This window comes from Colletotrichum siamense (assembly GCF_013390195.1).
Source record: "Colletotrichum siamense strain Cg363 chromosome Unknown KSG_Cg363_contig07, whole genome shotgun sequence".
In the NCBI taxonomy this organism is placed as follows: Eukaryota; Fungi; Ascomycota; class Sordariomycetes; order Glomerellales; family Glomerellaceae; genus Colletotrichum; species Colletotrichum siamense.
In genome coordinates this window covers 471,065-486,010 of record NW_023501020.1, presented here as the reverse complement: position 1 = coordinate 486,010, position 14,946 = coordinate 471,065, and the positions used below count along the sequence as shown (strand labels likewise).

Below are 14,946 nucleotides of genomic sequence, written 5' to 3'. Positions count from 1 at the left end.
ACTATGAGTATTCATGATGTCATGTTATCATAGGTCATATTCCCCGAATGGGCAGAGGGTACGTTTATTGATTGCAGGTAGGCCGCTGAAGACTGAAATTATTGCGAAGTCTTGTTGAAGAGATGATTCGCTGACAAAGAATGCGGCTGTCGTATTAACGTAAAATGATCTGGTTCGTATTCGATATATTGACAGGTGACGTAACCGGTCGGAAAGGCATAAGCAAGTGGCTGACTACGTAGTTGCTGGCTATGCTCAGTTAGCTCGAATATGAGCCTGATACTGCTCTGCATGTAAGCAACGTGTTATACGAGAAGTGTGGAATCCCGTTATCATGATAGGCCCTCCTTCCGCTTATGGCGTTCTCGTACAACGTGTCGTTCATAACTGGGCTCAGAAAGACCAAACCCTGGAGCTCACTCAATTCAATGAGCCGAGTCTTACACCTCTCCTGCGGGCTTTATCGTTCTGCAGGAACGATACTACAATGATTGGCGAGACCTCTCCGCCCCTGCTTATGGCTTGCTGGCAGAAGCTTTCCCTTGTTTCAGAAATTCTCGCAAAAGATTTAGTTTACTTGTCAGACACATTTCCCGGCTACTCTAGAAACGTCTTGCGCTCTGGTCGCGATCAGGAAGGTAATGGTCGTGGTGTTTGGCGAAAGCAGTCATCACTTGGACGAGCTTTGTTTAAGCTTGCTTGGCATAGACTACGGCTGAAGGGTGATCTCAAGCCTGGAAAGCTTGGATGTCCGCCTCAAAAGAAGTCTGAATCCTGTTGCGGTTGAATAAGGGGTCTTTTACCAGCGGTTTGGTCCGGCCGTAGTGTGTTTTTGGGCTCGCTCGTAGATCCCCGACCGAGCTAAGCCCTTCGCGTCCAAACCTCGAACACACGATCTTGAGCCACCGACTCACAACTGGGCCCTAGTCTCTGCGCCTTTGAGCACGGGTCAGCCCAAACCTCGTTTACTGGGCGCATGTGGATTACACAGCCGGGGTCGATCACTCTTTCACTACGAATTTTTGAAAGACAAAGTGGCGGTCATGCTAGGAATCTCCGGAGGATGGCGGCTGGAAAGCAACCGGCTCCGGGCAACAGCGAACAGACAGGCGACCCGACAGCTCGTTCCGCGGGATGAATGGGAACAATATAAACAACGTGGAGAATCATCAATATGTTGGGCTTTCTTTCTATCAATCAATCAAGTCTAATAGGGTCCATTCTTTAAAACCCTATATACTATCTTTAATCTACTAATCCATCATGCGGTCCTCAGTCTTTCTCTACTTGGCGACCGCCGCCATTCCCTTGTGCGCAGCCAACCCGCTGCCTCAAGATGTCAGCACCAGTAGCAAAGTATCGAAAAACACCCTCCAAGGGTGTCTCAACGCCGCCAAGGCACCAATCAGCACCCAATCTTCCGGGGATTGGTCTACCCAGTCTTCACCGTACAACACCCGCATCGCCTTCACCCCGGCCATCATCGTGGTCGCGACCGATCCGAGCCACGTCCAGGCGGCCGTGAAATGTGGATCTCAGTACGGGTACAAGGTCACCGGCAGGGGCGGCGGCCACAGCTACTCGTCGTCCGGGTTCGGCGGCGAGAACGGCCACGTCGTGGTGCAGCTCGACATGATGTACGCCGTCACCCTTCAATCCGATAACACCGCCGTCGTCCAGGCTGGTGCCCGTCTCGGTCACGTCGCGACCGAACTGTTCAACCAAGGTGGACGCGCGATCTCTCACGGCAGTTGCCCCGGGTAAGTTTCTCCACACACAAAGGCCCCGTTGAAAGAGGAAAAAGAAAGCTGATGAAAGACTATCCCGGTCAGAGTCGGAGTTTCCGGGCACGCTCTGCACGGCGGATACGGTAAGTCGCAAACATTGCTTCTCCCCTACGTCATATTTCGACATTCGCTAATTGGGGCGATCAGGTCTGTCTTCGCATGGATATGGTTTGGCCCTTGATTGGATCATCGAAGCGACCGTTGTTGTTGCCAGCGGCAAGATCGTAAAGGCCTCGACCACGCAGAACGCCGATCTGTTCTGGGCCCTACGCGGAGCCGGGTCGTCCTTCGGCATCGTGACCGAGTTCAAGTTCAACACCTTCCAGGCGCCCGATGTCGTCACCACCTTCTCGGTCCCTGTCCCCTACAACAAGAACAACCAGCTCGTCAACATCCTTGTCGCCTTCCAAAAGTACGCCGCCAACGACATGCCCGCCGAGATGAACATGCAGGCCGCCGTGAACCTCGACGGCGTGCACATCAACGGCCTCTACTTCGGCGACGAGGACCAGACCCGCGACGCACTGTCAGTCTTGCTCAATCCTGTCAACATCGACATTGACACCGCCGACATCCAGCAGACGGACTGGATTGGCCAGTTGGAGCACTACGGCGGCGACCCCCTTGACGTTACGGGTCCACAAAGTGCTGTAAGTTCGGCGTTGCATGTCTTATGCTTCCTTTTAAGGCACAGTGTGCTAACCCATCTTCATTGGATAGACCGACACCTTCTATGCATCAAGCCTAATCACCAAGGAGGTACCAAAGGACGGATTCAAGGCCTTCGTCGACTACCTGTCTAGCAAGGCTAAGTCGGTCAACCGCGGCTGGTTCATCTTGATTGACGTCCACGGCGGCAAGAACTCCAAGACTGCTCAGATCGATGCGTCCTCGACAGCTTACCCTCATCGGGATAAGTTGCTCTTGTGGCAGTTCTACGACTCGTCGTCCGGCTCTGCATACCCAACCAACACCGCTCAGGGCGTTGGCTTTATGCAGAACTGGATGGCCGCCGTCTCAAATAAGCTTGCCGCCGGCAGCTGGGGCCGCTACGCCAATTACGCCGATTCCCAGCTCAGCAACGCCGACGCGCAGAACCAGTACTACGGAGCCAACCTGCCTCGCTTGAAGTCTATCAAGGCTCAATACGACCCCAAGGGTCTGTTCACATACCCACAGGGTGTGAGCTCATAACGGCAGTGCAGGGGGCAGAGATAGCGGATGAAGTTTTGCGGGATTGAACAGTTGAAAACTCATAGACATATATCATTATAAACATAATCAGATACTTTGACATCCATATCTCATCATCCTTGCCTACCAACGTGAAAAACCAATTGCTTCTGTCTCGACTTCGATGCGGACTTCCGGGTAGATGGTTGGCCATCGCTTCCAAAGACAACGCCACCCAGAGCCCCCTCCGCATCACTTGTGTTCGAAAATACTATCTCCAGGCCCCCCAAAGTACGGTCGCGCTCTGGCCGCTGTGTGTCATCTACCCACCCAACTCGCAGGTTCACGAGGTCTGCTGCGGACTCCATATCCTGGAGAGCCTGTTCCATGTTCCCTAATAATGTCTTGCATATCACTGTCAGTGGCACCGCATGTGATAACTGACATGTCGGAAAGACTTACGTCGTCGGATATTAGCGCCATCATCTTGGTTATCGTGTCGTCGGGGATGTTCTTATCCCTCATGTTCACCGCCATACACCTCGTGAGATTCTCGCGAAGCGCAATTTTATACATCTCTGCGTGAGTCTCCAATATTTCAGGGTGTGTAGCACCCATTTTGAGGTAAATATGCCGACATGAGAAGAGGCACACACTGGCAAACATGCCAATGTCTGTGTTTGCCTGCCGGATCCAGTGCTGAGATACGGCAGTCCAAAACCGCTTGGCCTTTGCAGGGGAAATGTCAAGGCCCATGCCAGGTGCTTGTCCTATCCGGCTTAATACGTTTTCTTCTATGACTGAACAGTGTGAGTTAGCATTCTGTCCTTGCATGAATGGGATGTAAGACAGGCATCCAGGGTGTGTAATATGTGGGATGATGGATAAGGTGCATCTGAAAAAGTACAGACACCTCTCGCGTGTGTGTGAGAACACCCCTGGACCCGGACTGTCGGTAACCAATCACTTACAAATTTTGCACAGCTCCTTTTCGAAGCTACTGCTCTTTACCTTGGACACGTTGAAGGGGTCTCTGTCCCCAGCGTCCAGCAGCGTGACGGGTCCCGGTGCCCAAAATGGGCCGGCCGATGGTCCTGACCGAGAGGCCAACATGGCATGTCGTGGCTCCAGTGCTCTGAGGACCTGGGTTCCATTATAGAGGTAGCCGTTGCTGCTTCGTGAGAGACGCCTGGCCTGAGGGTTCTTGGCCGCATGGGACCTGACCTTCCTTTTCCAGGTGGACGAGTTCTGCTCATCAGGGTGCGATATCTGGCAAAAAATGAACGGCTTCCCCGGCGCCGCGTCGCTGGCCTTCTGCTTCGGCGACATGTCCGGCGTAACGATGAGGGCCGGTCCCAGTATTCCGAGGAAACAAAACAAACACACGCCCCTTGGAGCAGACCCTGGCTCTTCTGACTCTCCTTCCTCCGTGCGCACGACCTCGTTCACAGAGGCGTCCCCTCGGCAATGAGAGATTTGAGGCCACCTGACTGGACGAGAGGTGGACGAAAGAGGGGTCCCGGTAACGGTCAGCTTCCTTGGGGACCCGAGGGAGCGGGTTCAGGATAACGTGAGTGCTTCCGTGAGAGGACGACAGTTGGAAAGTGACACGCTGTTGGAAGAATCAGGCGACTGCTAGCAGCGCATATGCCTATTCGGGACAATGTGTGTGGTGGCACAGAGGTCCTTGCTTGCTTGGCCTTCGAGGTACGGGTAAAAAAAAACAAAATCCAAGTTCCAACAAGCCCAACACGATAGAACCGGTGAGGAGGGGGCGTGCGGCGAAAGACTGAGATGATGGTCGAGAGGAGAAACAAAAAAGGGGGACTTCTGCGGCAAATTGAGCTCACACTGTTGGGAAAGCAAAAACACGAAGCTTGCTGCGTTGCCTGGTGTTGCTGGTGGTCGGTGGAAACCAACGACGAGCATCCACATCCCTTACATCCCCTCAATTGTTGCCCCTCCCTTGCTCTCAGGCGCCGTGTCCGACGGAACGGGGCGGCATGTGGACTCAGCGGAGACGAAAACATCAGGCTGGCCAATTGGCGTCTTTTGTCGGTTCTTTGTGCAATCATCCCGACTCCGGACGGTCTTGGCAAACTAGTACTGTTGGATGACGACAAGGGTGATTCATTGGTCCAAAGCAGTATCCTAGAAAGGCATAGTCACTATTTGACGACAAGGGGTTTGACTGGGCCTCTTGTTCTGGTCTGGCCGGCTTGACTGATTACCTGATATCGGAATGACTTTGTGCCTTTCTCTCCGAGATTGAAAATGCATCTTCAAGAATCCCGACTCACGATGGGTCAAGCTGCGCGGTATCAATGGCATTGAGGTTACAAGTACGCCGTACCAGAAGAAATAAATACAAATGATTTTACTTTGCTCAATAGTCTCGATCTTCGGATCACCTTATTCCACGTTTCCTACCTCACTCCACCCCCACACTCGAAATTCCTGGGCTAACCTGATTCATTTTGACCGTCAACATGCCTGACACGTGGAGCCCGTCGACTGACATGCCGGACCTTCAGGGAAAGGTCGTAGTGGTGACTGGCGCGAAGTAAGTTGGTCGACTCATGCGTGTCATTGAGCGTCACGGGATCTGACTTGTCCCAGTTCAGGCATTGGTCTTTCGTCCGTCAAGTACCTGGCTCTCCACGGTGCGAGAGTGTACTTCACGGCAAGGACGGAGGACAAGGCGGAGCAGGCCCGGCAAGCCATCCGAATCAGCAACCCGGAACTCGACCAGGATCAAGTGATATGGCTACCCCTTGACCTGTCAAACTTGAAAAGCGTTAGAGCAGCCGCTGAAGAATTGAAACAGAAGGAGAACAAGGTGGATATCTTGAGTGGGCTGACCCTCCTCCCCTCGCGTGGCCGGGCATATGCCTAATCTGACAGCGTTTTCACAGTTAATAATGCTGGCGTTTGCACTGCTTCAACGGAGACGGCGGGCCCTGGTTGGGAATGGCACATGGCGGTCTGGTAAGCAACAAGCGACAGGTCATCTTTGCCGTAACCATACACTGACACCCTTCAAGCCATGTTGGCCATTTCGTCTTCACGAACAGCATACTCCCGCTCCTCAAGAACGCCACGAAGGAAAAGAATTCCGACGTACGAATCATAACCCTCAGCTCCAACGTCAACTATGCCATGTTTCCGCAGAACTACAAATTTGTCTTCGACTCTTCGTCTTTCCTGAAGGAGCCCGTCCCCTACTACCCACTGCACTGGAGACTCGCTAGCCGGCACATCTTCAAGGTGGACATGATTCGATATGGGGCTGCCAAGGTTGCCAACCTGCTGTTCGCGCAGGAGCTGCAGTGTTTAATGGATGAGCAGGGGGTGCCCATCCTCTCCATTTCAGTCCACCCCGGTGGCGTGGACAGCGACGGCTGCAAGGAGATTGGCGGTTTCGTGTTCTCACTTGTCAGAATCTCATCATTCCTGACGGTTGATCAAGGTACCGTGACACCGTTGTTCGCAGCTACTGCAAAGACGGTCCGCGATAACGCTCAAAGCTTCAAGGGGAAATACCTGGAGCCTTTTGGAGAAATTGTGAAGCCTCATCCAGTGTCAAAGGACGAAAAGCAAATCAAGGGAATGTGGGTCAACACAACCAGCGAAGTGAACAAGTATCTCGCCGATGTTGGGCTTTCTCCGCTGGAGGACTGGTAGTGATGTCTCTTTTTGCTCATGTGCGTCTTTATTTGACAAATAACCACCGACGTCTTTTGACCAGCCTCTCTGGAGTTTGATGAGACAGTCCGGTGATCGTTAGCCAGCAATGAGGCTAGATATTACAGAGTATGATTAGATTGATAAATTGACATGTTTCGAAATTCATCGTAACTCTGATGACTTCTGAATAGGAGATCTTTCAATGTGCAGGACCAGACTGGCTCGAAGTATTCAACATCGCTGCGTCAGAAGCTAACCCGGCTATGGAAGCTTTCCTGATCATCGTCAGAATCGGTGTGCATTTAGGGCACTAAAAACACGTCAATGGTACCTAGGCCAGTCTGGAGACTTTCATCCAACCCCTGGACATTTCCTTCTCGGCCTTATCATGAGATCTTCGTTTCAAGGATAGTTGCTTCTAAATGGCAAGTTTCATCGTCTCATCGGGAATTTCAGCACTACACCTTGCATCCACCAGACACCATGAACTATCCCTATGCAGTCAGAGCCCTACGAGCATGAATTGCCGACGCGTCAAAAGCGCGCCCGTGTAGATCATCATCCTCCGCGGCACTTCGTTACCAGCCAAGGCTCATGGAAACGGGCCTTCCACGTGCAAATTTCGTCTCCAAACACCACTTTTAGACGCTCTGGCGTCGTCAGGTGAGCCGTACTTGGAGAAGAAATGCGAGCTAAACCATCAATGCACGCGCCTTAGCCAGGTACTAGCCTAGGATCCCCCACGACTAAGTGATTTTAGAGTTCAATCTCGCCGAGCTACAAGCAGCCGTTTCTTTAAAATTGCTAATTTCAGACCGAGTCTCTCTGTGGCACTTCATCTGAGCTGACTGGCGTCTTCCACGATGTGAACGGTCATCGCTTGCGCTGGCATCTGTCGGGGCGAGATGCAGCGGCCATCATCGCGATCTCGCGTTTGCATCTTGCATAACGAGCTCGCAAACGCAAGGAAGTACCAAACCATGGAAAGATAAGAGCCCAGACCAATCTGAGGGCATTCGGAAAGCTCACATGGCGCGAAGGATTCACGAGAACGCACGCGCATCTGCAGCTGTTCGGAATCATAGCTTCAGTGCTACGACTAGCTCCCGTTGACGCGGCGACTCGGCGGAATGTCCTTCATGGCGCGTAAAGGAGCACATACACTTTTTCATCACTCGTGAAACCGCGTGGCTTCTGTTGTTTGATGTCATAACGAAACCCGAGAAAACAAGAAGTCTAGAAATGCCGGCGCCCTCCCGTCACGCGGCGCACTTTCGCTCGGTGAACACGTTTTCCTTGACTCTGGAATCTTCTTTTGTTTCGTAATTCTATTCCATTCCCTTTCACTATTACTAACAGATATTGACTATCGATTACTATTCACCTGTACAGACGATTTGGCTTACACGACGATGAACATTTGCCTATGCCCATCATGAAACTCGAATACGGAAACGGGCCGCAGCTGGTCCACTTATCGAACATCACTTTCAACGGCACCACGCCGATCAACACGAATGGGGAGGTTACTGACAAGTCGAATTTGGTAACGGTAATATGGGCAGTGAACTTGACGGCGTTTGTTCTTGTTGGCTTGTTTCTACCTGTTCGAGTCATCGTCCGCTGTACGGTGACTAGGAACTTCTTCAGCGACGATGTGCTGGTTATTATCGCGGCACTTTTCACCTTTGGCATTTGCTCGCTTTTACCCATAGGTATGTTGCTAGTGTATCATTGGAAACCTTCAGCGCTAATGATGACACTGTCAGCAATGGATTGGGGATTGGGACAACACTACTGGAATCTCGATCTCGAGGCTCTTTCCGAAAACACAAGAAATCTCACGATGGTAAGTGAATCGACGCAGCTATCGATATCGACGAGCTCACGATTCTGACCCTGTCTTAGATCATGTACATCGAGAACACGCTGTACCCTTGTGCAATCGCTTTCGCCAGACTTTCAGCTATATGTTCCTTTCTCAGATACATCACCAACAACACCATGCGATACGCGATGCACGGCGCCGCAGCTCTCACTGGTGGCTTCGCTGTCGCGTCCGTGTTTGCCGTAATCTTTCAGTGCAAGCCGGTCTCAGCGGCTTGGGACACGACAATCGGCGGCGCGTCTTGCTACCCCTTCTTCGACTTCTTGAAAGTCAGCACGGCGATCGGTATTGCCATTGATGTTTTGCTTTGCACGGCACCTTTGCCGTATTTCTGGAGGTTGAAAAAATTGTCAACGACGATGAAAATTGCGCTCACTATTCTCTTTGTCTTTGCTGGACTGTAAGTTGCTCATCGCAAACCTTAATGTGATAGACGCTGACGGGCTCTCAGTGCGTGTGCTGCCATTATAGTTAAGCTTGTTTTCTTACAAACTCTCAACGAGGTGGATGTCACGTGTAAGTGCTTTGCCTAGACTCTGAGTCAACTGCATTACACGTCCAGATACTGACTCCGAATCCTCATAGACAATTGGGTCAGCTGGGTTCTGTGCTCCATTGCCGAGTGCACCATCGCCATCGTCTGTATTTCGATACCGCCGATCGTCCCTCTCTTCACGAGATGCGCCCATCGAAGGAAGAACTTCGACGATGACCTCGTAAAGCCTCGCAAGAAACGCGGAAGGTCGGCGAGATATACCGTGTGGCCCGGAAAGCCCACCCACAACCGTGCCGTGGCTCCCCGAGTCATCCGGCCGATGGCCACGCCGTGGAAGGACCAGCCTGTAGAGACGACGACGGTATCGGAATTCCACTGGCTCAAGCTCGAGCAGGCCGAACGCGGCCTCAGGGAGAAGAAGGAACGCCACGAACGCCAGAGTCAAGCCCGCCTTCCCGTTGCCCCGCCCGGTCCGTTGCCTTTCAGCATGCCGGGCTTCATGCCGCCACCCGCCGTCAAACAATACCATCGGCGCCATGACATGAGTTTCAACAGCCCCCGCGTTGACATGTATGGGCGTACTTTTAATAGGGGCCCACAGTCGTCCAAGGCAGATCAAGTTCTCGGAATCGCCATGTGATCATGGTGTGGGCCTATTTCCTACGTTTCCGCGCGGTATTAGATTTCCGAATGATTTAGCGATGGAGTTTAAAGGAATGTCGGTAATGGACGAACATGCAAGTCCAGATGGATGAACGAAGCGGAATGTTTAGAATGGGATACTAGAAAACAAATACCACTTCCAACGGCCTCATCGATCGAGCTTTGGGTGCAACATCAGCAATAAAATGAGTCAGATAGCACTGCAGACCTTGTCTCGCCGTGGTATACATCCGGGCGCTTCCATGTAGGTGATCGGCTCGCCGGCCGAGAGGCAACCGGCGCCGAAGACTTCCCATTGTGGAGCTCACGGACCACACCATGAATGTCTATGAGCCGGGGAAAGTTCCGGTGGGACGTCCGGTGGAACACGGTATGGCCTTCTATGCATCCGTTGGTAAAAATTCACCCGCTTTATCCGCGTGCCAACGGAAGTAGTCCGTGAAGGGCGACACGTTTCCGAACAAAACCCATCGGGCGCTTCAGGACCCCGAGGACGTCAAAGTTTGCTTCTCAGATCAGGCCTGAGATCAGTCGTGGGGTGATCTTCGAAGCTTCTCGATCTTGAGGGAGGCGGCACGTTCCCACGCGCGGTCTGGCCTCCTGCTGAAGTGGTCCAACGCCCGGCCTTTTTGGGTCGTGTGTCTGACCATCTTGTGGTCGGGGCGTTTGCGGGTGATGCTGAACCGCGGAATGTCAGGCGGGATAGGAGTAGGGATAGGGATAGCGGACGAACAAGCTTGAGTTTGCGATGACTCTGTTGCCTGCTTAACCGTTGCGGATCCGCGGACTCCGACTAGCAAGAATTGTCTGAAGACATTTGACAGGTTGAGAAACGAGGGTCATCTGAGTATCTTGAATCGCCAGACGTGATCGGTAGGGCTGCGGCTGAAACTAAGGCTGCAGGCGAGGTGAAAGAAATTGGCAAAAGTACAGTATGGCATGTTGATAGCTCAAAAACCATTTCGCGAGACCGGCTTGAAGCAATCTTTGGTGCCGCTTCGTTCAAGCCGCATGATGGAATACTGCTGATACAGCATTTGTGGTGTTAAGCAAGCAGGAAGTCCCTCGTTTCTCCCAGCCCGGAAAGATTTCCGCACCCGCTCGACGATCAAACAATCTCGTAGCAAGGAGTCCGCAGCTTATTTACGAAGAAGCTCAGCTGCGTGGGGAAGATTCTGGGAATAAGACCGGCCTGGACCTCGCTGACAGAGACATCTTCCGTCAGACGCGGAGTTTCCGCCGCCTCGTTATGGGAGGTTTCTGAAACCCCATGCTTCATCTATCACACTGGTCAAAGGTTAAATGGACCGGTTCAGCTAAAGAGAGGATGTAAATGGACAGTCGAAGCGCGGACGGATTACTATTCAGCCTTTTTCGGCTGCGAATGCCCTCGAGGAGACAACCCGGTATCCGATCCTCCTGTCGTGACGTGCATTTGCGCCCGGCACGACGGGAATGACGACTCGAAGGATCAAGGTATGCTGCACTTTGAGGGGGCGAAAAACACGGAACGGGAGAAGCTTCTTGGAAGCAGAGAAAAACTCTATCCTGCCGTTTGTCTCTCAGTGTTCCTGCGACACCTGGGCATTCTAGCGCGCGGATGGAACATGCAGGCACAATGCGGATGGTGAACCGCCTCAGGACTAATTCCGGAAATTCTTCAACGACCATTGCGTCGTCGGCTGATCCAGGCGGCGGGAGACCCTTACGCTAGTAGTTTTGTAGCGCCGGCGTGCCGTCGAACGAACAGAGTTCGGCCATGGTTTGATGTCGTTCGGCTCATTTTTAGGGCGTCTTGGAGGGTCGGGGAGAGAGCCACGCAGAGAAGATGCGCGCCTCGCTTGCGCTCTTGTTTGACTTTATGCCCAAGGGGGGTTTCTGGAATGAATGGAACACGTAGAGGAGGGCAGCCCTTCCCGTCCTCGCGGGAAACCTTCGAAAAGCCCATTTTCTGCATTGTCCATGGCCTGGGCTGCGCTGCTTGATAATGGATTTTGCATCATCCAACGCATGTAGAACATGGAGAATCAAGTCCAGGGATCCGAATCCTGAAGGGGTTTGATGGACGATCCTACGCGCCTTTTGTTTCCTCTTTTTGACCCAACATGACAATGACAGACCAGGCTGTCGCTCCAGACCTGGGTATTTTGCCCTCCCCCCCTGGCCTCCGAGTCATGTGGATTGTTCTTCAGCACCTCGGTCAGACCTCGTGCAGTTCAGACTTGGCTCGATCCGTAGCCGTTGCCGATGTGGCGTTGATGGTTCTAGTCTCAAGTCGGCGGCCAGTCAGCAACGAGCTGCCCCTGGCTGAGATGAGATAGCAAATGCGCTAGGACCCGAGCAGATCGCTCTTCTTCCAGCACCACACTGACCAGGAAGCAGAGCAGAGCAGGGAGGGCGGAGAAAAAGAGAGATAGAGAAGTGTGGAACGCCTATTTTGGCATGTCGTTAGTGATTGATCGGCCCCCCGCACTGACAGGGCCCTATTCCCGCCCATCACCGGGAACATCTTCCCGATTCATCGCCCCCAACCCGACCCCAATACCACCTCCCGTCCCTTAGCCGACACATTTTCGTATCCCAAGGTTGCAGTTGAGGTCGTTTGAAGCAGTCTCTTCGGCTGGTCTTCCTCGCCTACAGACAATTAGAGCAGGTCGACATGCGGGAGGGGGACACCACCAGTCGAGCAGCGTCCCACATCCAATAGAACACAGCTGTTTCTAGACGCATTGACAGCTTGCTTCTTGGTCCTAAACCATCGCCGGTACAGGGTTCATGCAGAAGCGTGTGTCAGGGAGAGCTGGCGCCATGTGGATTCCCTGCATGTTCCTCCTGGTGGTCCTTCGGCCGACTAGCCCTGTTGGCTAATATCGCCCGGAAGTCTGCCGCGTCGGTGTTAGATGGTGCACTGCAGGAGCAGAGAAGACGCACAGCACGATGCTGGCAGCTGGTTGGTGTAAGTGTGTGTGTGGGTAATTGTGGAATGCGGTATGCCTGTGTGTGTGCCATATCACACAGCTGCTGCACATTGCGCCGGTGGGCGGTGCGTCTCGTCTACTTGCCTACGGTCTTGGCTACACACCATGGACACCATAGACCAAGTCGGAGGGGCACAATGCTGCCCACTGCGTTGCGTTTCTTCTTCGTCGTTCAGCGGCAGCCGGGCAGACAAGGTGTGGTTCGTTCATTTCAAGCAGGGTCGTTGCGGGCGGAATTTCGACCCCCCTGGGCCGTCGTCGTGGGAAGTGGATTCCATTACTTCTTGACTGCCATCCCCCCCCGTCTCTTCACTCTGAACCTTTCGCGGTTTTTGATGTTTCCCCATGTCGATTTGTTGTTCTTCGCGCATGCTTTCACTCGAGATATCTAGGCGATGATCAGGAATGCGAGACAGCGGCAGCATGGCCGATGGCTGCTGCTGTCACTGTCTCTTTTGTGGTTCTTGATCTCGGCGGTTGAGGCGCAGAGCATTACGGGTTTGCTCTCCCAGGTCCCCAGTTGTTCTGTAAGTGCCTGTTTGCTTGCTTCCCTGCATCGTTCCCTGCATTCCCACCGTGGACCACGACCAATATTCTCCGATCAAGTGGTAGGGCTGACCAGAACCACGATAGCTTCCATGCCTCACCCAAACCATCACGAAGGGAAATTGCAACTTGACTTCGGTTGCGACCGTCTCGGAGTGCCTATGTCCGAATGTTGATCTTCAGTCGGATTTATCGACGTGCGTGCAACTTAGCTGCAACTTCAAGGACCAGATATGTTAGTTAACCCGGCTCAAGAGATGATCTGTACATGAAGGATGAATTAACTTGCTTAGCCGCTGCGGAACTTCTGGGCAGTCTCTGCGCCGCGTACCCGAAAGAGTCGAGAAGTCAAGAAGTCAAGACCATCGCCATCGCCCTGTCGGTTATTACCTTCCCAGCTGTTGCGCTACGATGCTTTTCGAGATGGACGATCACTCGTCGCCTGTGGTGGGACGACTGGACGGCGATATTCGCAACGGTAAGTTGGTACAAGAATTCATCATTAACTGGACGAACTTGAAACTGACGAGGGGTCAGATTCTTCTAGCTGCCCTAGCAGGGATCGAGATTGCGAGCGCCGATCTAGGGTTCGGAACCCATTACTGGAACGTCGACCCCGTCTCCGGCGAGAAACTCATCAAGCTGTTCTACGCCGTCCAGCAGATCTATATCCTCATCCAGGTCTTTGCGAAGATCTCGATCCTTCTCTTCTTCTCGCGCATCTTCCCGGCGAAATGGTTCCAACTCACGGTCCGGTACTTCATCATGTTTCTGCTACTGCACGGCCTGATCTTCTTGCTCACTATCGTCTTTCAATGCACGCCAATCTCTTCCATATGGGATAGAAGCAACTCGAACCGCAAATGCTTGGACGTCACAGCCATTGGGTACGCTGGGGCGGTATTTAGCATCGTGGAGGATCTCGTAATTTTGGTGTTACCGATACCCGAGCTGTACAAGCTTCAGCTCAATATTCGCAAGAAGATTGCATTAGGCTTAATGTTCAGTCTGGGCTCTTTGTAAGTTGAGAGGACACCAAGTTGGAAGCTGAACGCCGACTAACAACGCACAGTGCATGCATCACGACCATGGTTAGACTCAAATATCTCGTCATGTTTTCCAGCACATTTGATACCACTTGGGACAATGTCGACATCGTCATTTGGTCCATCATTGAAGAATTCTGCGCCATTCTTTGCGCGAGTCTCCCAGCACTCCGGCCGTTATTACAGAAGGTGCCACGACTCTTCACCACGAACAGGGCTACTACGAAGACCATCAGCACTTCGCCCTCGAAGCGATCCATCTTGCACCACAACAAAGACAAGTTCCACGAAATTCCCGAAACACCGATGGGGCCGGAGCTTCCGTCAACGCCCATCGCCATCGAAGACGAAATGGCCGCACAGGCCGACGGGAAGCGCCCATTCCTAATAACGAGGGGGAACGAGGTGGACGTACGGGCTGACGTGGAACTACAAAACGTAAAATGTGTGAAGAAAAAGTGGCAGAAGAACGTGAATGGCAGGATATAATTGGCTGCTACGGATCATGAGAGTATATCGTAACATCATTCTTGACTCTGATAGGCATGTAAGCGTCGGCGAATCGGGACTTCATTGGATCTGGGCGGCAATATCAGCCCAATCCGTCAAATACCAGTTGTTTCAGCTTTGGCGTATTATAGAAACAACATCAACGAAAACTCAAAAAGAGTTAATGAGTAAT

At 52.6% G+C, this 14,946-nt stretch overlaps 5 protein-coding genes across 5 annotated transcripts; 4 read left to right on the top strand and 1 right to left on the bottom strand.

The window, feature by feature from the left end:
- Nucleotides 1-1,263: 1,263 nt before the first annotated feature.
- sorD-1 (FAD-linked oxidoreductase sorD) lies at nt 1,264-2,981 on the top strand (the record flags this gene model as incomplete). Its single annotated transcript, XM_036642317.1, has 4 exons — nt 1,264-1,760; nt 1,833-1,870; nt 1,935-2,437; nt 2,508-2,981. 4 exons carry the CDS (start codon nt 1,264-1,266, stop codon nt 2,979-2,981), a joined length of 1,512 nt encoding a protein of 503 aa, XP_036492112.1.
- Nucleotides 2,982-3,303: 322 nt separating this feature from the next.
- On the bottom strand, nt 3,304-4,289 carry CGCS363_v010467 (uncharacterized protein; the record flags this gene model as incomplete). The annotated part of the gene is made up of 3 exons (XM_036642316.1): nt 3,304-3,354; nt 3,423-3,760; nt 3,932-4,289. The coding sequence occupies 3 exons, from the start codon at nt 4,287-4,289 to the stop codon at nt 3,304-3,306; spliced, it is 747 nt and encodes a 248-aa protein (XP_036492119.1).
- Nucleotides 4,290-5,449: 1,160 nt separating this feature from the next.
- Nucleotides 5,450-6,644, top strand: CGCS363_v010466 (putative oxidoreductase; the record flags this gene model as incomplete). The annotated part of the gene is made up of 4 exons (XM_036642315.1): nt 5,450-5,523; nt 5,580-5,812; nt 5,876-5,948; nt 6,005-6,644. The coding sequence occupies 4 exons, from the start codon at nt 5,450-5,452 to the stop codon at nt 6,642-6,644; spliced, it is 1,020 nt and encodes a 339-aa protein (XP_036492120.1).
- A 1,438-nt stretch (nt 6,645-8,082) lies between these two features.
- On the top strand, nt 8,083-9,671 carry CGCS363_v010465 (uncharacterized protein; the record flags this gene model as incomplete). Its single annotated transcript, XM_036642314.1, has 5 exons — nt 8,083-8,362; nt 8,417-8,496; nt 8,556-8,935; nt 8,987-9,051; nt 9,121-9,671. The coding sequence occupies 5 exons, from the start codon at nt 8,083-8,085 to the stop codon at nt 9,669-9,671; spliced, it is 1,356 nt and encodes a 451-aa protein (XP_036492117.1).
- Nucleotides 9,672-13,486: 3,815 nt separating this feature from the next.
- On the top strand, nt 13,487-14,753 carry SAT4-2 (Satratoxin biosynthesis SC1 cluster protein 4; the record flags this gene model as incomplete). The annotated part of the gene is made up of 3 exons (XM_036642313.1): nt 13,487-13,696; nt 13,756-14,237; nt 14,291-14,753. The coding sequence occupies 3 exons, from the start codon at nt 13,487-13,489 to the stop codon at nt 14,751-14,753; spliced, it is 1,155 nt and encodes a 384-aa protein (XP_036492118.1).
- Nucleotides 14,754-14,946: the final 193 nt, after the last annotated feature.